At 43.2% G+C, this 24090-nt stretch overlaps 1 protein-coding gene across 3 annotated transcripts in view; it reads left to right on the top strand.

Moving 5' to 3' along the window:
- The window catches only part of LOC136885574 (facilitated trehalose transporter Tret1), a 142419-nt gene that overhangs the window by 15170 nt on the left and 103159 nt on the right, over positions 1 to 24090 (top strand). For all 3 annotated transcript variants that reach the window (XM_067158222.2, XM_067158226.2, XM_067158224.2), the window contains exon 2: positions 2240 to 2508. In XM_067158222.2, the coding sequence (XP_067014323.2) occupies positions 2240 to 2508 (269 nt within the window). The remainder of the gene's footprint in view (positions 1 to 2239; positions 2509 to 24090) is intronic.

Raw genomic sequence — 24090 nt, forward strand, 5'->3', positions numbered from 1 at the left:
GAGTACAAGGAGTGATCTGGGGGGACAATAACGAACGCGGAAGTGGTGAAGAGAATGGGAGAAGAGAGAGGCAAGCTAGATGTGATTCAAAAATGAACAATTGACGTATTAGTAAATGATAATGAGCCACGAAAATTTACATTCGTAAAATTCATAGACAGTGTAGGCGAAGGCGAAAAGGCTACAATCAAGATAGAAACAATATCGAGCAGGTGAATAAGTTTGAGTACCTTGGAAATGTTATATAACAGAAGACCTTCACTCTACATTATAAGAAATATCAAAGTCCGAATTGCCACACCTAAGGAAAGCTTCAACAAGAAGGAAAACCTGTTTTGTGGCCCGCCAAAGAAAGAGACCGGTATGTTGTTATATAAGGAGTATGGCTCTATATGGTGCAAAAACATGGAGGCTGAGGAAAGAAGAACAGAGAAGAATATAGCCATTGGTAATGTGTACTTGGAAAAGGTACGGTAAGGGTGTATTCTGCCCGAAGGCAGGTCCGAACCTCTCCACAACGGTGTGCCTGAGCCGGAGTTTACGTACGGTAGAGTGGCCAGTTCCTTTACGCTCCTCCATTCCCTTACCCCCCACCAATAGCGCGTGGAAACCCATCCAAATCTTGACCACGCCCAATGTGGCTTTGGCGATTTGGAAAAGAGTAGAAGGCAAAAGCTAGGAAGACAGAATAACGAACGCGGAAGTGCTGGAGAGAATAGTAGAGAAAGAAGCATGCTAGGTGTGATTAAAAAAATTGGCGGTAGGCTGTCAGTACTGTAAAGGCCGCACTGTTTTGAGGGTTTCGAAGACTTACTTATTATAAATAAAAGGTATTTCGTTTCAATTTCTTTTATTCCTTAATCATTCACTTTTCTCCTTTCAGCTTCTTGTTTTGCACGTTTTTTCCGAATCCTAATCAAAACTTTCTGTTTCATTATTAAGCATTCAATTCCCGGTTCAGCCACGAAATATGAAAAGTGGTACGAGGGCTGGGGCGGAGTCCACTCAGCCATCCTCGAAGTGGTTTTCAGTGGTTTCTCACTTCTCCTCCAGGCATATGCCGGGATGGTACCTAACTTAAGGCCACTGCCGCTCCCTTCCCCTTTCCTTCCCTATGCTTTCCAATCTTCCCATCGCCCCAGGACGCCTGGGAGAGGTACTGGCCCTCCTTCGCCGTTTAACCCTCTGAACACGGTCTCATGCTCCACAATACTGCCCTTGAGGCGGTGGAAGTGGGATGCTTCGCTGAGTCTGAGGGAGACACTCAAAGTCACGTTCACAGGTAGTGGTTGCAGCGATTTGCAAATTCATAAAGTCCTGCACCTCACTGAAGGAAGAAGTGAAGCCTTACATTCACAACACAACAGATCGAATTAGCAAGATCTTCCGCAAACACAATATAAAAACCGTGTTTGGCACCGTCACTAAAACTGCTCACAGTCTGAGTAAAACCAAGGACAAATTGACCTCTCTTTTACATAGTGGCGTATACGAAATTCCCTGCACTTGCGGTGAGGTATACTTTGGCCAAACATGCCGGTCCATTGGTACTCGTATCAAGGAACATGAACGAAACCTCAACCAGCCAGATAAATGAGCATTAGCTGAGCAAGCTCTATCGTTGAGTCATGATGCCATGTTCCAAGATGCTCGAGCTCTTACCCCCCACTAGACACTGCAGGTCCAGGACTATACAGAAAGCTGTGAAAATACGTAGAGATCCTAACAATTTCAACAGGAACACTAGCTATCAATTAAGTAATACGTGGTTGCTAGCCATTAAAGATTTACGCAGGTAGTTCCGTTCCCTCTCCCTTCAATATTGTTATTTCGTTTCAGTGTTTTCCAAATTCGTACGTTCTTCATCGCCAGATGTTTCATTCCAGGCTTGGGTCAATGTCATGCTTTCATATGTGGGTACACCTGTTCTGTTATGTTATGTGTCCCTCTCAGGTTGATTCTGATGGTTCCGTCAGCTTCCGCTTCGAACGCTAGCGCTGTACGGCGTCCGGTGAGCCATCTGGTGACGAATGAACGTACCACTTCCACTTCTATTATAACGTCTAAGTTCAAACCTCATTGTTTGGGAAGTCTTCCGCGTGAGCAGTCAAGATTTTCTCCTGAAAACTCAGAGCAAAGTTCTCTGCGAAACGTAAAGAATTTCACGTTATTTTCCTGACACGGCATAAGCCCAAAAGCCTATAACTTTTATTTTAACCAAACCCGTTTCCTGTTCCAGCTAACTTGGCCACCCTGTGTATCGGGATGGCGAACGCTTGGACTGCTCCAGCTCTGCCCCTAATCCAGCGACAGACGGACGTGATCCTCCCGCTGTACGCCACGGAGGAGCAAGCCTCATGGATCAGCAGTCTGCTACCAATCGGAGCGGTGGTGGGCGCCCTTCCCGCTGGCTACCTGGCGGACAAGCTCGGCCGGAGGAGAGTTCTCCTCATGATGGCTCTTCCCTTCTTCCTGGGCTGGATGCTCATCGTGCTAGCGGCAGACTCGGTAAGTCACTCTTCATATAGAAATAACCAAAATACAGGTTTAGAATGGAAGCTTCTACACTGACTTGACCCACGGCTGCAATCCTTTTCCCCATTTGGCATGCTTTAGATTTTCCCTGTGTTCCTTTCTATACTAGACTTAACTAAAGTTGGCGTCTGACAGGTAAGGTTGGAGGGAGGAACACTGCACGTGCCATTTCACGATGTTGCCACATTCCAGCATTCCTTTCTACATGCTCTTACCCCTCGCTTCCGGCTCACTTGTTCCCTCCTTCATTCTGACCGCTGTGATCTGTTGTAGACTACCTGGTCAGGCGGTGTCGTCCCATTTGCGATCACTCTTATACAAACAATCAGGTTCTCATCAGTGACAGTGACAGGTTTGGCAACTCCCAGCAAGACGAGCTGCCCTGAAGTTTTATCTCCATGGCAACCGCAGTCGCCCCACCCTCGTTTCCATGGCAACCACACAGCCACTCCCTTTATCCCGCCTCGGCAGGCAGTAAACGGACCTCCCTCTAAGAAATGTCAGACGCCAACTCTTATTATTAACAGTATAGTGAGTCTACAATGAGCCACTCACTACCTATCTACTGTCGTGGAATCCGAGGTTATACGTTTGTCCTTTGTCCCACATATAAACTAGCTAGGTGCCGTTTCCGTACCCGGTGTGCAGACTTAGGGATGATAAAAATCATATAAAAAGGATATGCAACGATACCTTAAGTAACAGAAAGGAGAGATCCTTCTTTTATGCTTGCTAGAAATCCACTATCCCACCCCCAAAAGTATTCTTACTTATATAGCAGAATTAAAATTGAGACTGTGTAAATCAACTGAATACAACCATGTGCTGGGTTCCTATTCGTCAGAACAGCTTCGTATTGTCTCCGAAAGAGCTCGCATCGTTTGCAAGTACAGGGCTGCCATATTCGCTAAAAGTAAGAGAACCATATCCAGACCAATGGTTTTGTCATTAACCTACCCTAACCTATCCAGACCAATGGTGTTGTCACGCGGGATACTAGAGGCCTAAGGGCGGCTTCGCGTCTCTAACCTGGGGGCTTGCAACCCCAGACCCCTCCTCCTTGCTTGCTCCCAGACCAATCTAGTCACTAGCTGGACCTAACCATCCAACCCAATGGTCTTATCACTCCCCGGACCTAACCCATCCAGCCCAATGGTCTTGTCAGTAAGAATGCGTAAGTTGCTAAGTTGGCAAACCTCCCGAGTCTTACGTGGCGTTGGCCGAGCTGCGCCATGTTGGATCTCTAACCTCACTTTCGCACACCGGGTACGAAAGTTTTACCACAAGCTACACCAAGAAATGAGAATCCACAGCCTGTTTCCAGTCATTCGACCGGGTCCGGAATGGAATTAATGAAGCCCTCATCTAGCGGCGAGGATGGGAATTGTGCCGGCTGCCGAAGCCTGTCGCACTCATCTGGGGCAATGATTAGACAGATGAAATGAAATGATATTAGAGAGTTTTGCTGGAATGAAAGATGACAGGGGAAACCGGACTAATCGGAGAAAAACCTGTCACGCCTCCGCTTTGTCTAGCACAAATCTCACATGGAGTGACCGGGATTTAAACCACGGAACCCAGCGGTGAGAGGCCAGCGCGCTGCCGCCTGAGCCACGGAGGCTCAAGCTACACCAACATTTTAGCTTATTTTATTCTACGTTTAATAATCTGTAGTGGATATTTTTATCGTTCCCAGTTAAAGTTTTAACGCAGGTAAAAAGCAAGCAAAAAGAAGCAATTTTAATTTTAGCCTGACATTCTTACGAGCTTCATAACAAGCCAAATCGTTTACGGTTATGCTCACCCAGTAATGAGAAAATTTTGTTTCACAAAATTTACAACAACGTTTATCACAACTATCAGATGAAATAAAAACTTGGTATGCAGATCACGTAGAGCCCGGATTTTGATGCATTAATAGGTTAGAATGCAAACTTACTGAAGTAAGTAGCATGCATAGTCTACCTTCACAACGACTGTGCTATGGGACTGGCATAAGCTTAAGGGGTATGGCCCGTCAGAACCCCTATAATTTATGTTACTCTTACTACATTACTGAAGAGCGGGTGGCCGACACTTCCTACCAACCAAATTAGTTTGCAATCTAACCTGTTACTGGATAAAAATCCTGGCTTTACAGATCAGCAATAAGGTGGGCAATGAGAGAGCGTAACTTCATGAGCGGGGGCAGGGTCGAGGAGCCGGGAGCAGCTGACGTCTATCCAATAGTTTGTGCTGTAAAGACTAGATGGCGTTATGCGGAGTCAAGGAGTAAGCATAGCTACAGCATTGTACCGGTTTGAGTACATTATGTTTACGGAATAAAATAACATAGTATGGTACAGTGCGTTGTGTAGTTAAAATACGTATTACTCATTTTGTAGACGGTATCACTTTTCAAGCAAATATTGGAGGTTTGGCAGCGTCAGATGTTGAAACGAGAGTTAGCCCATTTTCCCAAATTGTCAACGCGGAAATCTAGTTTAACTCAAGATCAACTGTAGACATTTTCAGGGACTCTTGCGAGTGTTGTGAAACAATTTTCCATCCGATTTAGAGATCTGGACAATTTATCAATTGATCTGAAAGTTTTTGCTGCGCCCTTTTCAACTGCTATAGTAAATGATGAATAAAGCCCGGATTTTCATGCAGCAATAGGTTAGATTGCAAATTTGGTTAGTAGAAAATGTCGGCCACCCGCTCTTCCATAGTGTAGAAAGAGTAATATAAATTATAGCGGTTCTGATGGGCCTTACCCGTAATGGCTATGCAAACCCCATAGCATAGCCGTTGTGAAGGTAGACTGTACTTGTTACTCGCTTCAGTAAGTTTGCATTCTAACCTATTGCTGCATAAAATTCCTGGCTCTAATGATGACGTTCCGTCTGATCTACAGTGCGAGTTGCTCACAATTCGATTTGATAATGAACTGAAGGCTAAATATGAATCATAAACAAGCTTATCACATTTTTTGAATATTTTTCGCAAACAGATTTCCCAAATATGCACAAAATGGCTGGCAAACTTCTATCAATATTTGGCTCAACATATCTGTGTGAGAAGCTGTTCTTTCTAATGAAGATAAATATAATATAAATATCGTTCTTCGAATTGCAAGTGTAAGATCGAGCGTACGAAATATAACTTCGTCTTCTCCAGCGAAAAAGATACGCACTCCTCCTCATTAACTGTTGAATGAAATTTCAGATATATAAGAACACATAGCCCTATGATTTATTTATGGTAAATGATATTTATTCATGTAGCTTATTTATTTCTGTACTTAACCTAGAGCTAGTTCTTCGTTCACATTTTTATGTTGGCTGATTGTATTTTCGGGACTACAGGTAGTAGTCAAAGGAGTATTTAGTTATTAGCTGTCAAAGTAATTTGTTCCCTACGCATAACCTAATGAAAGAATTATATTTAAACGTTTTTAGTTAGCACCATCATCTAATGCACTGAATAGAACGAGACACTAAACGCGACATAAATGTCAGAAGTTTAAATCTATTTTGATACGCGGTTTGTCCCTAGATTTAACGGCAAGCTGTGCAAGCAGCTATAAGGTAAACTTCCGTCAGAGCACACACTCTGCCTGCACTGGAGCACTGCTCATCGAGCCGAATTATGCCCACCTCTGCTTTAAGACATATTAAAATTTGGTAGCGATCAGATCAATACTTTTAACGTTATGAACTTTCAAAGTGAGTGCTCCGTTGGACATGGAAAAAATACCAGCACATATATTTTTTTGTTCAACCTGTGTTAAAATTTTAACTGGGTACGATAAAAATTTCTGCTACACATAATTACACGTAGAATGAAATAAGCTAAATTTTGGAGCAGCTTGTTTCTATGTGAGACAAAGGATAAACTTTTTATTAACGTATAAGGTCGAGTATCTATACTTTTTTCCACGATAGTAAAAAGCAGATTAATCCTGCCTCAACGTAGGAAGGCGTGCGATGAGGGGAAGCGTTAAGGTGAAAGAGGGGCCTCCACTGCCTTAATTAGAGTTTGTACTGTCATTTAAAAATAAAGTAGACCTCTGGATCTCAGGCAACTATTGAATTGCGAGGGAATACATAATAATACAGTAAACTATGCTATATATCATAATACACTGACTGACAGACAAAGCAAATGCAACACCAAGAAGGAGTGGTTCGAAAGGGATGAAAGTTGGGGGAAAAACAGAGACGGCACGGACGAATAATTGATGTTTATTTCAAACCGATATGCAGGTTACACAATGCGCACGGCATCGACTCAGTAGGATGTAGGACCACCGCGAGCGGCGATGCACGGAGAAACACGTCGAGGTACAGAGTCAATTAGAGTGCGAATGGTGTCCTGAGGGATGGTTCTCCATTCTCTGTTAACCATTTGCCACAGTTGGTCGTCCGTACGAGGCTGGGGCAGAGTTTGCAAACGGCGTCCAATGAGATCCCACACGTGTTCGATTGGTGAGAGATCCGGAGAGTACGCTGGCCACGGAAGCATCTGTACACCTCATAGAGCCTGTTGGGAGATGCGAGCAGTGTGTGGGTGGGCATTATCCTGCTGAAACAGAGCATTGGGCAGCCCCTGAAGGTACGGGAGTGCCACCGGCCGCAGCACATGCTGCACGTAGCGGTGGGCATTTAACGTGCCTTGATTACGCACTAGAGGTGACGTGGAATCATACGCAATAGCGCCCCAAACCATGATGCCGCGTTGTCTAGCGGTGGGGCGCTCCACAGTTACTGCCGGATTTGACCTTTCTCCACGCCGACGCCACACTCGCCTGCGGTGACTATCACTGACAGAACAGAAGCGTGACTCATCGGAGAACACGACGTTCCGCCATTCCCTCATCCAAGTCGCTCTAGCCCGGCACCATGCCAGGCGTGCACATCTATGCTGTGGAGTCAATGGTAGTCTTCTGAGCGGGCGCCGGGAGTGCAGGCCTCCTTCAACCAATCGACGGGAAATTGTTCTGGTCGATATTGGAACAGCCAGGGTGTCTTGCACATGCTGAAGAATGGCGGTTGACGTGGCGTGCGGGGCTGCCACCGCTTGGCGGCGGATGCGCCGATCCTCGCGTGCTGACGTCACTCGGGCTGCGCCTGGACCCCTCGCACGTGCCACATGTCCCTGCGCCAACCATCTTCGCCACAGGCGCTGCACCGTGGACACATCCCTATGGGTATCGGCTGCGATTTGACGAAGCGACCAACCTGCCCTTCTCAGCCCGATCACCATACCCCTCGTAAAGTCGTCTGTCTGCTGGAAATGCCTCCGTTGACGGCGCCCTGGCATTCTTAGCTATATACGTGTCCTGTGGCACACGACAACACGTTCTACAATGACTGTCGGCTGAGAAATCACGGTACGAAGTGGGCCATTCGCCAACGCCGTGTCCCATTTATCGTTCGCTACGTGCGCAGCACAGCGGCGCATTTCACATCATGAGCATACCTCAGTGACGTCAGTCTACCCTGCAATTGGCATAAAGTTCTGACCACTCCTTCTTGGTGTTGCATTTGCTCTGTCAGTCAGTGTACTTGGAATTCTTCAGGAGTTTCTTATTACAAGTGGTAATGATCTGTTTTAATTTTGCATCAGTAACAGACCTATAGTTCGCCTCAGTGGTGTAGTGATTAGTGTGATTAGATGCCACTCCCGGAGGCCCGGGTTCGATTCCCGGTTCTGCTATGAAATTTAAAAAGTGGTAAAAGGACTGGAACGGGATCAACTTGGGAGGTCAAATGAGTAGAGGGGGGTTTGATTCCCTTCTCAGCCACCCTCAAAAGGGTTTTCCGTGATTTCTCACTTCTCCTCCAGGAAAATGCCGGAATGGTTCTTAACTCAACGCAACGGCCGCTTCTTTCTCTCTTCTTTGTCTATCCCTTCCAATCTTCGCATCCCCCACAAGGCCCCTGTTCAGCACAGTAGGTGAGGACACCTGGCGAGGTACTGGCCCTCCTGCCCAGTTGTATTTCCCTGACCGAAAGTCTCACGCTCCAGGACCATGTCCTTGAGGCGGTAGAGGTGGGATCCTTCGCTGAGTCCGAGGGAAAAACCAATCCTGTTCGGTAAACGGATTAAATAATAATAACAATAATAATTAATTCTTTTCATTCTTTCCCTGAAGGGGGAGGTGGTCCTCTTGGACGGTGATGTCGTCTCTCAGGTCAGGAGAAGATGAGATGGTTGGTGGCCGTGACCTATACTAGGAACTGTCGCAGCATTCGCCTTAGTACAGGAGAACGGAAAACCACGAGAAACCATTCTCAGGACAGCCGATGGTGGGGACCCGCCCCTCTCCGTCCCACGAACGCAGAGGTGTAGAGCCACGGTAGAGCCGTGACCATCAGTCCTCTGCTCGCCTGATCGTTTGGAGTGCAGAGCTGTCAGACCTCGGCCTGTCATTTTTTAAGGGATCGAGTGCAAGGGTGCTCTAGAGCGGTTTCCGTGGTTTGCCAACGAGTAGAGATATCGCTTGGTGTTTACTCTGTGCAGAACTTTGAGCAGAACAAGCTGTACACTGCCTAATGGGGCTAGGAAGCAACTATGTGAAGCGAATGATAAATTGTGCCTTCGCACCGAGCACTACGTCTGTCTACCACTTCCCACTTCCCCTCCCTTCCCTCATTTGACGCACAGGCAGCGGCTGGTTTTCTGCATAGCAAGTACGGTAATTTCATCAATTTGTACTGCGCGCCCGGAAGAAAAAAATAACCTCATTTTCTCGAAAATAAAAGTTTCCTCCGCCAATCCGATTGCACCATCGTCTTAACACAGGGTCTCTCAAACGCCCAAAATCTCACGCGTGAAAATCGAGGCGCAAGAGTTCCGTACACTGTGCATCGGTTCCACTCGGCTCGGCTCGGATCAACGCTTCGTCTCTAGGCTACTCGGCTAAGCTCGGCTCAACTCGGCTCGGATATGGAGCGCTACGGAGCAAGTGAGGAAGAGGGAGACAGGGAGAGCGAGCGAGACAGGCGTGGGGAAAGAGAGAGAGAGAGAGAGAGAGAGCGCTATTGCTCCAAATCGAGGAGTGGGGGTCTGCACTCTGGTCAACCAAGCGAAGTCGTCTTTTGCACGGTGCACAGTGCATGCACCCTGAGAGGCCCTGTCTTAACATAACACGAAGAGCATCCCTGACTTTTTTTGTCTGTATAATTCTGATACACCATGTATAATGGGACTGATAAAAGTCAGGTAGAGAGTGCGCTTGATTTCATCACCGAGTTGATGACTGCAGACTAGAGGGCGGAGAGCAGGCACTCTGAGACAGACAGACCACGCATCTCGGTAGTGAGCAGATTTTAGCCTTTCAGCCTTGAGCGGCCTTGAGTTCATTTTCCGACTGCATAGAAGCAGGATTGGTAGAAATTTGTGGAACGGAATCGAGCTGGTCAAAATGTGACCTGCACCCTAAGGGTTGATTAGTTTAGTAGGGACTTGGGCCCTCTTGTATCTAAGCCCATGGGTGTCGTAATTGCTCAAAGATGATATGAGATCATTAAGGTTGGAGTTTATACCAGAATAGAATTTCCGGGAATTCTCGTATAAATTTTGTCGATGTGGATGTTTCCATTCCTTTCGAACCATTAAGCATAAGATATGTGGAGTGCGCGATCTGTACACGCTGCTCAGTCCAGGTGCGTTTTCGCTGCGATCCCGCAGATGGGACTGGCATACTCAAGGTTTACGTGAATAGACGATTTATACAGCAGGAGCCTGTTTTCTAAGTTGGGCCGAAATACGGATTGCATGATCTTTAAATGACAATCCTCTGTAGAGGGTAACACGCAGGTATTTCGTGATAATGGTCCACTGGATCACTTCGCCGAAAAAGCCCAGCGGTTGCGAGTCAGTACTGCTGCGTTTAGAAAAGGGTGTAACGCTACTCTTGGTAACCTTGATTTTGATTCTGGCTTCAAGTAGACAGGGATTCGTGGAGGTAATTGTGTACACTGGGTGGCTGCCAAGAGACAGAGGATATGGCAGTGTCACCTGCATACAAATAGATTATCGCGCGCTGAGGACGGGGTATGTCTGACGTATATAAAGTGAATAGCACAGGAGAGAGAACTCGACCCTGAGGGACCCCCGCACTGATGGGGTGGGGTTCCGACAGGATGTTGTTGACCTAGAAGTGCCTGTCTGCTAAGTAACTGGTAATAAAGTGAACTAAGTGGAAAAGTAAGAAGTTTCAGCTTGTAGATAAGACGTTAGTGCCATACCCTGTCAAACATGCGCGAAATGTCTAGAAAACAGATTCCCATGTGCCTCATAAGCTGATGTGTGGTAGAGTGCTCACTTCTGAAGCCGAACTGCTCGTCGTTTATAACATGCTTGTCCTCGCTGATACAGTGGACTCTGGAGAGAAGAAGGGATTTTTTCTCGGTGGCCGCGCGTTTATCATCTCTAACCTTCAGCAGAGCAGTAGTAGTACCATGGCCCTTCTTGAAGCCAGATTAGTAGGGACTTAGAATGTGGTATTTAGACAGACATTCACACATCTGCTCATGAACAGTTTGTTCTAGTGCCTTGTTAGGTGCACAGAGGATGCTGATAGACCTAAAATCACTACAGACTGCTGGTATTTTCTTTTTGGGCACATCGGCACGCTTTCATCCTGAGGGACAAACTCCATTCTGTATAGAGAAGTTAAATAACTGGAGAATGGGTACGAGGGAGATAGGTATGTAGTTTTGTGGGAAGGTGGGATCTGAGAGGGACCAGCCGTGACCACTTGTACGCCGAAGACTACCCCGCAACCGCCGATCAAATTACATGACGGAGAGTGGTTTTATCTACAAGGCGTTGCCTTTAGGACATGACTGAACGGCAGTAGGAGCCCAAATTTCGACAGTAACGTTGCTGTCTAGGCGAGTTTACACATCCATACACTAATTGGTACCAGTAGGTTTTGGCGTGCAAATGAAAAGACTAGTACGTACTAGGTTCAGACAGTGCATGCATGGATTTGAAAAGTTTGTGGCCTTCCAACTTTCACTGAACTTTCCGAGCACGTGCAAACAGGAGGATTCACATGATTCAATGACAGATGCGTACTGACTTTCATGTTGATGTTTTCCGCGGTTTTCCATTTTAACCCCAGGAAAATGCTGGAGATGTACTTTAATTAAAGGCAGTGTCGCTACCTTCCCCCTCATGGCCATTTCCTGCCCCATCGTCTCCACAAGACATATCTGCTTATTTTTATTTAATTATTTAATTATTACCGGCCCCACAGTGTCGGGGTAGCGTACCCGGAGGCTCTGTGTTCAGTTCCCGGCCAGATCAGGGATTTTTACCTGGATGTGAGAGCCGGATGCGAGATCCACTCAGCCTACGTGATTACAGTTGAGGAGCTATCTGACTGTGATATAGCGGCCCTGGTCTAGAAAGCCGAGAGTATTCGTCGTGGTGACCACACGTCACCTCGTAATCTGCAGGCATTCGGGCTGAGCAGCGGTCGTTTGGTAGGCCAAGGCCTTTTAAGACTATTGCCCCATGGGGTTTAGTTTAGTTAATTATTACATACAACCAATGGAGGACCATTTACACTAATAATATACTCAATTTAAATAAGTATAATAAAATTACGTCCACCTCTGTGGTAACGTGGTTAGTGTGATTAGCTGCCACCCCCGGAGGCACGGGTTCGATTCCCGACTCTGCCACGAAATTTGAAAAGTGGTACGAGGGATGGAACGGAGTTCACTCAGCCTCGGGATGTCAACGAGTAGATGGGCGTTCGATTCCCTCCTCAGCCATCTTCGAAGCGGTTTTCCGTGGTTTTCCACCGTTCCTCCTGGCAAATACCGGGATGGTACCTAAGTTAAGGCCACAGCCGCTTCCTCCCGTCTTCTTAGACTATCTCTTCCTATCTTCCCCCCCTCCCCACAAGGCCTCTCTTCAGCAATGTAGGTGAGGCCGCCTGGGCAAGGTACTGGTCCTCCTTCCCAGTTTTATCCCACCGACCCAAGGTCTCACGCTCCAGGAAACTTCCATTGCCCTTGGGTTGGTAGAGGTGGGATCCCACGCTGATTACGGGAGGAGAACCAGCCCTGGTTAAGAAAGAAAGAAACAAAGAAAGAAAGAAAGAAAGAAAAGACACAACTGATAAATTGGGGCAAATACTTGTTTATAGGAAAGGGGGTTAGGGATTGGAATAACTTACCAAGGGAGATGTTCAATATATTTCCAATTTATTTGCAAACTTTTAAGAAAAGGCTAGGAAAACAAGAGAGAGGGAATCTGCCATCTGCGCGAGTGCCCTAAATGCAGATCAGTAGTGAAAATTAATTAATTGATTGATCGGGATAAAGAACAATATAAAGTTTCAACAATAACAATGTAACAAGAATGGTAACGGTAACTGGCCAGGGTCGGTTACAGAGTTAGCAAGAGGAAAAAGGTCATGGGTTGGAAGGACGGAAGGAAATGGAAACCGGGAAAGAATTCAAAGGAATTTTTTAACTTTTGTGTTAGAAGGATGCAAAGGGTGTGAATATGTCAATATCGGTAAGTGAGTTACCAAGAGTAGGGAGACGTTGGAAGATTAGGGAGACGGCGGAGGATTAGGGAGACGATGGAGGGTTAGGGAGACGATGGAAGAGTAGAGAGACGGTGGAAGATTAGCGAGACGGTGGAAGAGTAGAGAGACGGTGGAATATTAGGGAGACGGTGGAAGAGTAGAGAGACGGTGGAAGAGTAGAGAGACGGTGGAAAATTAGGGAGACGGTGGAAGAGTAGAGAGACGGTGGAAGATTAGGGAGACGGTGAAAGAGTAGAGAGACGGTGGAAGATTAGAGAAATGGTGGAAGATTAGGGAGACGGTGGAAGAGTAGAGAGACGGTGGAAGATTAGGGAGACGGTGGAAGAGTAGAAAGACGGTGGAAGATTAGAGAGACGGTAGAAGAGTAGAGAGACGGTGGAAGATTAGGGAGACGGTGGAAGATTAGAGAGACGGTGGACGATTAGGGAGACGGTGAAAGAGTAGAGAGACGGTGGAAGAGTAGAGAAATGGTGGAAGATTAGGGAGACGGTGGAAGAGTAGAGAGACGGTGGAAGATTAGGGAGACGGTGGAAGAGTAGAGAGACGGTGGAAGATTAGGGAGACGGTGAAAGAGTAGAGAGACGGTGGAAGAGTAGAGAGACGGTGGAAGATTAAGGAGACGGTGGAAGAGTAGAGAGACGGTGGAAGATTAGGGAGACGGTGAAAGATTAGAGAGACGGTGGAAGATTGGAGAGACGGTAGAAGAGTAGAGAGACGGTGGAAGATTAGGGAGACGGTGGAAGATTAGAGAGACCGTGGACGATTAGGGAGACGGTGGAAGATTAGGGATACGATGGAGGAGTAGAGAGACGGTGGAAGATTAGGGAGACTGTGGAAAAGTAGAGAGACGGTGGAAGATAGAGCGTTGCTGTAAGGTTAGGCGTGGACGGGATACATGATGAGTTACGTGTTGGACAGGGGCGACGTAAGGCAAATTGCAATAATTGCTTTTTCAAGTATAATACTGTTACCGTATTTTTTTTTTTCTTTCAGATTGTTTATAAATATATTAATCAAAATTACTTCCGGCAGACTGAGGAACTGAACAGTTTTAAATAACTGGGTCGAAAGTGAAAAGTGATGGCTTCAGATATTACAAATTACATTGAAAGGTGTGGCTCCCAAAAATTCTTCAGTCCACCTCCAACCAGTTTTCACATACGTATAGCAACAGGTTTCTAGAAGCATTCTCTACAGGATTGCCACAAGGCAAACAAAAAATGTACTAAATCATTGTCAAAACGATACTAGATTCGGAAAGAAAAATTCTACATATTATTTCATTCTGAATAATAGTGTAATTGTTAATGAATTACTAGCAATAAACCAAAGACAATTAGATATGCCTTGGTTGTAATTTGTAATGCATGTTAATAGGCATTATTATCTCAAACATAAATGATTAAATCTCACCAGTTTGTCATTCACCTTCAGTATGCTAAGGGTCGCTGGATGCAAAGTAAGATTCAGCCCACAAATGGTCAGCTTGCCACTCTGGCCGGCCTATTTGTTGAGGCTAAAGACGGAGGCAGGGGTGAAATTCGAAGGATAGCATACCTCCACCAAATGAAATGGCGTATGGATTTTAGTGCCGGGAGTGTCCGAGGACAAGTTCGGCTCGCCAGATGAAGGTCTTTTGATTTGACCTGCGCGTCGTGATGAGGATGAAATGATGATGAAGACGACACATGCATCCTGCCCCCGTGCCAGAGAAATTAACCAATTATGGGTAAAATTCCCGATCCTGTCGGGAATCGAACCCTGGACCCCGGTGACCGAAGGCCAACACGCTAACCATTTAGCCATGGAGCCGTACATGAAATAATTAAACATCAAACTGAGGGTTACTCTGGGTGGATGGAGTGAAGAAACTACTGGATGACATAGGAATGGGGTAATATTGGGAAATATATTTATGAAGGAATTGTATGGGATTGTGTAAAACGGTGGTTAAAAGAGTGAAAGACAATGAAAGACAAACAATAAGGACAGAATGTAACAGCAAGAGAAAACTGGTTGAATTTTGTAAAAAATAATTCAGTGAAAATATGACAGTAAGGACTGACATGCTAACAAAGAGGAAAATGAGAGGGATAATTTGGTGGCAGTTCGGAGTACATAAGAATAAAGCTCTAAGACAGAAAATGAGGGAACTTTGCATTTTATGCAATAAAGACATGAAAATGGCTCATTTAATAAAATACTGTACGGAAACAAGTAAGGTAAGAGAGAAATATATAGATGGGAAGGAGAAAAGTAAAATCGAAAATGAACTTGAATTTTACACTATTGCGAAGTTACTAAACAGAGAATGGAACGCACCAGGAAAAACAGCAAAACTTTGTAATATTATAAGAAGAAGATAGGAAAAGAAATCAAAAGAGGATGAAAACAGAGAAAATTTATGTAGTTAGTAGTAAGAACATGTATGACGTCGTTAAAGTCTAGGAAGTACCTCAAATAATAAGTTTATATAATGTTCTGTAGCAGTAAATGATAATGTAATCATGTGTTGGGACAGTTTCTTTTACTTTAGTTGGAATAAGTTTTTTTACTAACAAAACTAATTGCATATGATTGCGACGATTGCGGATATTCTTTCCCCCAGTTGGTGACTGGGAGAGGAGAGTTCATTCACTTACTCTGACCGGCCAGCCGAGCAGAGGACGCGTGGCCACGGGTATAACGCGGCACAACGCCTCTGATTCTCGAGACAGTGAGGGAGTGGTTCCCAATGCCAGCTGTCCTGAGAATGGTTTCCCGTGATTTTCCATTCCCCTGTACTAAGGCGAATCTCAGGACAGTTCCTAATACAGGTCACGGCCTCCATCCCTCTATCCTACGCCAATTCAAATACAGGATGATCAAAAAGTCCGTTAACATTTGACGAGGCAAAACTTCACGGAATATAGAAGGTAGAGAGGTAATAATTGACACACATGCATGGCATGACATGGGTTTTTATCGACACCAATAACGAGTGCACAAGCAGACCAATAGATGGCGCTGGACAGCAACACTCATGAGACCCGCGTACGGTATAAAAGTAGGTGTCGTAAGAGATGGTATTAGATGCGCCTTCAGTCGCGGCATGTTGTGCATCGTACAACGTAAACACTATTCGTGCGTTGAAATGAACCAAGCAAGCATTAGGGGGTTGACTAGAAATGCTTACGAAGTGAGAATTTTAAAACGGGAATGTCCGGTTATATTTATTATTATAAATATAAGATATGAAGAAGGAAATCATACTCTCCAGTTTTGACTTATTTAAATGTACCTAACTTAAAAGATTTTCAGTCTGTTAAGGACACAAGTTCAAAATATAATACATAACTAGAGCCCGGATTTTTTTGCATTAATAGGTTACAATGCAAACTTACTGAAGCGAGTAGCAAGTATAGTCTACCTTCACAATGATTGCGTTATGGGGTTTGCATAAACATTAGGGGTACGGCCCATCAGAACCCCTATAATTTATGTTATTCTTGCTACATTATGGAAGAGCGGGTGGCCGACACTTCCTACTAACCAAATTAGTTTGCAATCTAACCTGTTACTGCATGAAAATCCGGGCTTTATACATAACACTATAACATACCTGTAAAACAATACACACTATCAAACAAAGAACGACATGTTTCGTCACAAAAATTCATCCTCAGATTCTGTTAAATCACTTCAAACCATGTGCATATACGTATGGTTCATGTTGCGTAAACTAGTCATTTATTGTCAATTGATGATGTTATGAAAGAATTGTACAAATAATGAATGCATTAGTGGCGGAAAGTAACGAACGACAGTAGATTAGTACTGGAAAATGCCCATACTTTACTAAAGTGACAGTAGAATACTAACACTGTGTCGGTGAGACGTAAAGCAACTTGTTAAAAAGAATCAGTCTTTATAATGTAAAAATATAGGATTTTTGCAGTGAATTTTTGCTCCTTTTTGGTTAATGTAATTTAGGGAACAATTACCTTTATTTATTAGAACGCATGCACATGATATCAAAATTGCTAACTTTTCTGGTGCTTATTGTGTGTATTTATGAATTGCGACTTTAAATAATTTGTATGTGTAATCATGCAGGGAGCAGCGGATATCCATTCCAAATTTATATATGTGTGTATAAAGTAGTCTTGAAGTTGAAGGTAAGGTAATTTGCAAATTCCAATTTCGCGACAACTCTAATTGCGACTAAGTGTTTGTGTACACGCGTATGTAGGCAATAGCTTATTATGGCTATTTATTCCTATGTGAGGTAAGCACTTCCTACTTTCAGTACCGTTCTTATCAGTTAATTTAAAGGTGTAGTTCGAGGTTTTGGAACAGATATTTTTGATTTTCTTCATATTTTTTTTCTCTAAAAGGTAGTTTTTTAATAAAACTGGAATTTTCAGAATAATGTATGTGGATTAAATTAAATATTTATATTAGTTTTTCAGTTTATAATTTCGTTTCAGTTGACACTTCTTTAAAAGAACAGTCTTTAAATAATGTGATTTACTATCAGTTATAGCATAGATAAATATACGCTGTATGTACTTGCAATTTCGAAAAATTTCCTGACAAAATTTGAATTTGCTGGCACCACCAATAGAATAATCACCATCCTCCATTGTGTTTGATAATGTATCTCATGAGTAAAGTTTGAAGTTTGATATTCACCGTTGCTTCGCTCATAAAAGTGAAGTCCTTGGACTGAACACTTTTTTTTGGAAGTTATTGCGCTAAAAGTACGGGAAATGGTACTAGCTTGATTTTCAGTTTTGACATCAGTTGACTATTGGTTGATTCACTTCGGTGCAAACATGTCTTCACTGGAACAAACAGTCCTCCAGTGACAGTTTCTGTCATCTCCTGTAAAATGTATATCCATGGACTGGAGGAGTTTAGAGATTCACACCTCCCTTTATTAGAACAAATTTAGCGCTGTCAATGCTGTTGACATCGGAAGACGTGAAGAAATGAACAAGTTCCATTCGTCTGCTAATGGAACGGAGATCGCAAGCTTTGTTCACTCAGGGATGGTCATAATATACTAACCATATTTTAAGAGGGTAAGAGTATCCATTCAATGACAAGAAGAAAGGAAACTCGAGGTTGGATTTCTGACATAGTTTACAGGTGGTGGTATGTTTTAACAGGGCACCTTTATATACATTATACCTTTATTGTTCACCTTCTTGTCATTTTTGCCTGATTTGCCATGTGATTGTTTGAACATTCATAACTGTGTCATTCCATGTCAAATCAGACAGAATATAAAATTTTGTGCTTAGTTATTATTCTGAAATTTGGTTGTGAATTTCATCGTTGAAAAGAGCCTACACGGACTAAAAGGAAGAGTGTAGGCGCCCGCAAGTGAAGGAAAGGAACCTGGGATTCTAAACACGTCGGTATTTGATTTTTTTTAATGTTATACCAAATTATTTCAGACACTGAAGCTAGGGGACGTAAGTCCGTTCGCATTGTAATCTATACACCAGGAGTTTTCATCCTGGGATACCACAACCCTCTCTACAGCAGTGTCCTTATATTGGGATGGCTAGGAGTTAAGCCAGCAACTTGTCCGTCTTCGCCGTCAAGTGGCTATGCATACCTTCCGGGCGTTCTACACGACGATACGAACGGACTTTGTCCCCACCTGTTATAAATGGAAATGTCTGAAAACCATGTAATGCTGCCGATGTAATATTTAACATTCAAGTATCAATTATTCTAATGATGTTATATATTGAGCTACCAATAGAATTTGCTAAATGATTACGCCTAGTATTAGGTATATTTCCGTAATACTATCACGAGTGGAGACTACCGACTTTTAACAACCCTCTTACTTTAGTCTTTTTCATTCAGTAGTGACCATAAGTAGAGATCTGTGCGGATATACAAAATATATAGTTGCAATACGCGGTTTTCCGCGCATATTGCAACTATATGTTACACTCAAGTTATTGTAATGAATAGAACTGTTAACATAATGTAATAGTCCTGATATCTGGCAGGCACCAGTCCCCCTACAGCGACAGGTTTATGAGGGATTTCCTCTCACGACAACTACCGACGTATTAAGCAGTTCTCTTTGGGAACCTTTTCGAGCCAATTAAGCTTAGGTCAAACATTCGCCTCCATGGATGCAAGGCTCTTCGTATGTCACCATTCTCCCATACCAATGTCAAGGGTCGCTTCACCACTAGCAAAAATAACTGCACGAAATGTATTAAAGACTGACTTGTGGAGATATACCTGAGCGAAAATCAATAAACATCATTAATTAGAAATTATCAGAAAAATTGTGCGTACTGCTATAAAATTTTCATCCGCCTAGACACTAACTTTGGGGATATCCTCATGCTCTGAAGATATTTTTAGACATTACAACAACGCCTCTAATGGATATCAACCCCTAAACCGACAAGACAACAGCCTCGTAAGTTTGAGCTTACAAAGAGGATTATTAATTTTGCTTTCGCCTAATTTTACGCCGTTTCACCATACCGTGATATTTATTCGTGCTGCGAAATGCGTCCGATAGTGCGGTGGCTAATTCCTTGTGAACGAAGTGATTATTTTTATATGGGAACAACAGCTTACCATTGTTGCTTTAAATTTTTATCATGTAGTGTTAAACATAATTTACTATCTACAAGATCATGAATGCTGAAGGTGAGATGGATAGATCGCGAGTGAAGAGATACTGAATCGCATTCGTGAGAGGAGATCGATTTGGCTGAAGTTGAGGAGGAGATATAGAATGACAGGGCACATCTTAAGACACCTAGGAATTGTTCAGTTATTTTTTTTTACTAGTTGCTTTACGTCGCACTGACACAGATAGGTTTTATGGCGACGATGGGACAGGGAAGGGCTAGGAGTCGGAAGGAAGCGGCCGTGGCCTTAATTAAGGTACAGCCCCAGCATTTGCCTGGTGTGAAAATTGGAAACCACGGAAAACCATCTTCAGGGCTGCCGACAGCGGGGTTCAAACCTATTATCTCCCGAATACTGGACACTGGCCGCACTTAAGCGACTGCAGCTATCGAGCTCGGTAGTTAATTTTTTAGGAAAGTGTAAGCAGTAAGAACGGTAGAGGTAGAGGTATGAATATTAAGCAGATTAGAGTAGATGTAGTAGTTACGTAGAAATGAAAAGGTTTGCACAGGATAGGGTGACATGGAGAGCTGCATCAAACTAGTTTATGGACTGATGACACAAACAGGTTGTCACTTAATGTTTTTATCCGTTTTAAGAACTGAACCGAACGTTGAATCACAGGAGAAGAAAAACAAACTTGTATGGTGAAAACCTCTGAAGACAAAATGTATGTATTTACTGTACGTGTATGTTCAAAGCTCAGCCCGAAGGCTCGTTGGATCCCCAACAGCTCCGCCATCAGCTGTTATAGAAGGCCTAGGTATCACTGAAGAGGCGTACTGGAGATATGAGGAGTGAGATCGTTTCCCGTTGCTTTCCTCACTGAGCCAGAAGTTGCTATTAGATATCAGTCTGCCAAGCCCCGAATCGCATGCAACAACGGACCCTATGAGGAACATTTTGACGGTCTCGGCAGCATCCCCCTCTGGGTGGCGGCGGTAGAATAACACCCACGGTATCCTCTGCCTGTCGTAAGAGGCGACTGAAAGAGGACCCAGGGCTCTGAACGATGGACCGTGGAATGGCGACCACGGGGCCCTTATCTGAGTCCTGGCATTGCTTCCACTTACTTGTGCCAGGCTCCTCACAGTCATCTATCCTATCCGATCTCCCTTGGTCAACTCTTGTTCTTTTCCAACCCCGACGCTATTAGGTTTGCGAGGGCTAGGGAGTCTTTCATTTTCATGCCCTTCGTGGCCCTTGTCTTCCTTTGGCCGATAACTTCATTTTTCGAAGTGTCGGTCCCCTTCCATTTTTCCCTCTGATTAGTGTTATATTGAGTACGGTTGCCTAGTTGTACTTCCTCTTAAAACAATAATCACTACCACCACCATCTCGGCAGCAAAGGCATAAGGAAAAAATATTCACCCATTTTTGCCATCAAGTAGCGAACTATTTCAGAGTAGCGAAAATCCGCGTTTAACGAAGAATGTAACGCAACGAAAACTGAGGTGGAGGGGGTGGGTTGTGCGTATGAACATGATCTAGCGATAGGTAGGTATTGAAGGGAAATTGATTTCTTCTCTGTAGCAGGAAAATAAACCTTTATCCGATAAAATTTTAAATCGAGATAATTGAGTTAGAAAATACAAACTGGACTCTTATCTTAGTTTTCTTGGCTTTGTGCCAATATAAAAGCTTTTACACGCAATGGCGAATACGGGGATGAGAGGAGTCTTCTGTAAAATGTAACAGTCTGTCGATAATTTTTCTTTTTCAATTTTAAGGGAGTTATGACTGAAATATTTTATTTTTGGACCAAAAACAGTTCTTTTATTTTATTCGCGAAAGTGTAGTCCATTCCTTCCTCTATCAGATAATGGTATCAATTAAGTCCCTCCGCCATTTTAAAGCCCTTAGCGACCATTTAAATGGAGAGTGCTATGTAGTTAAATGCCTACGATACGCCATGAAACAGCACTATGTCATGACCTTGTGGCTCAGGGCAGAAAGAGAAGCGGTTATCAGGAGAAAATGAGAAGAAGATATCAGAAGTGATAGAAAATATCCAAGGAGGAAAGAATTAGGAGGTCTGAAAGGAAGACATAGTGCAACGCAGTTCTGAAATGAGTACAGTAGATATTATTTTGCTTCTTCGTCTCTTTGCAATTTTTCAGTATTTGCCCTGTACAAAATGCTCCTTCCGATGCAATTCTTATCAGAATTTGTTTTAACTTCGTGAGATCATTCTCAAAAGTATTTTAAATTTGTAATGGGTTTTAAAACACTCAAAATTATAATATGAAATTTTGATGTTCAGTATTGGATTAAAATTGAATTTAGAAAGAAATCAAAAAGCATAATTTTGTACATTTCTGAACAGAATAGTATTCATTTTATACCAAAACCCACTACTATTTCTACATACGTAAGTGTCATCAAAATTCCAGCTTGATAAAATGAAAACTGTTAGTCAAGGGACTTTTTTATGGGACTATTTTTAAGTTTAAATACTTGATATCAAATTTGAAGCGATACACACCTCTAATTTGGTAAAATATGTTTTTATTTGTACCTAATCGCAACAAAAAATAGGATAAAAACTGTAGAAGTTTAAAAACTCAGTTCTAACTTCCCTTAAAGAACAAATATCTGCACGTTGAATGTCAGAAATCGGGACAATAATTGAGAACAGGGAATTATCGAGAGATAACACCCAAAGCCAAAGTTTTGTGCTATTCTATTCAGGAAGACATTTGAATCTTTGTACATGAGCGTGTTTTTCAGTAATGTGATGATGAACATGATTAAAAATGAAGCCTGATCAGGAGATCTGCTTCAAATGTTGCTGTTGATTTCGAATGTGAATCACTGTATCTGGAATAAAAAACATTGAAGAGGTTTTAACAATTACAATTGTGATCACGTCATAACTCCGAAACGGTTAGTTTCTGAACCCATTTCATTAGGACAGTTTTTCATGTTTCATTGCACTGTACACAGTGTTACACGGCGTTCCTATATTTTTGAAATACCCAGTGTAATTGTACTTCTTACTAAATGGATACTTGACAGCAGAAAGATGCTAAATGCCAAGGCGCATTATATGACTTCGGGACTAGGTCCAGAGAAGACTGTAGGCAGTTCTTAAGACGACCAAAACATGGCAATGATGCTAAGACACCAAGTTCTCACATAAAAAGCTCGTTCAATTGTTACATTTGATGTAGGAATACCATTACAAAAGAAACCACGTTTCCGTTTGCGAAACCAAATGATTATAAATATATGTCTTGGTCATGGCCATCTATCAACGGCTGCTAGTTTCAGATGGCAACAAGCCATAAGACATAACCTGCACGGTTGCTAGGTAACATTGTCTGACCTTCATCCATATCTTACATCACTACCTGCACGGTTGCTATGGTTACACTTCCGTTACACATTCTGTCGCCTTATGTTATACTTGGCACGGCTGCCATGAATAAGAGGAGTGCTGCAAGGTTGTCCCTTATCGCCTTATCTGTTTAATGTCTTCATATAATTCGCTATTAGAACAGTAAAAGAAAAAAAAACAAAGGGTTAAATTTTAATGGTAAACAAATTCATCGTGTTCGCTCTGAGATAATATTGCACTGATAGCTGATTTCGAGCACCAAATGACTAGGGTGCTCTGTATACTAGACAACACGTTAGAGAAGTTCAGGCTAAAAATAAACACAAAGGAAACGAAAATGATGGTCGTTCAAAAGAAAAAACTGAATTGAAAGCAAAGATTAAATTAGGCTGTGCAAAAATAGAGCACGTTAATTTATTTTGTTTTCTGGGTAGTGACAATCAGTGCCTGACATAAGTCAAAAGAAGAATTGCCATGGCAAAACAAGTGTTTCAAAGCAGGGAAAATCTACTGTTAAATAAGCGCATAGGAATTGAAACCAGGAAGAAATTTATTAAAATCTTTGTTTGGAGTGGGCGAACTTAGGGTTGTAAGGCCTGGACTTTGGGAAAACAAGCACATGAAGACTAGAAGCTGCGGAAATGTGGTTCTGACAGGGACGAGTTGGACAGAAAAGAAGACTAATATCTCAATCTTGAATGACGTTAATGAGAAACGGACCTTAATTTATTTAATTTATTCAATAGAGCTGAGGAATGCTGAATTTCTTGGCCACGTCCTACGACATGACATCACCCTTCTCCAGAATGTCTTCGAAGGCAAGGCAAGGTCCTAGGAAAGAAGTCGAGAGGAAGACTGCGTCTCTCATACCTTAGGAACATAACCACTCACTGGGTTTTGCTTCCTATGCTACGATGAAAAGGACTGCTAAAGACCGGGGGATATGGTTGCAGTGACAAGGTTTAGGTTAGAATGCAAACTTACTGAAGAGGGT

The sequence above is a fragment of the Anabrus simplex genome, chromosome 14 (assembly GCF_040414725.1).
Source record: "Anabrus simplex isolate iqAnaSimp1 chromosome 14, ASM4041472v1, whole genome shotgun sequence".
NCBI lineage: Eukaryota > Metazoa > Arthropoda > Insecta > Orthoptera > Tettigoniidae > Anabrus > Anabrus simplex.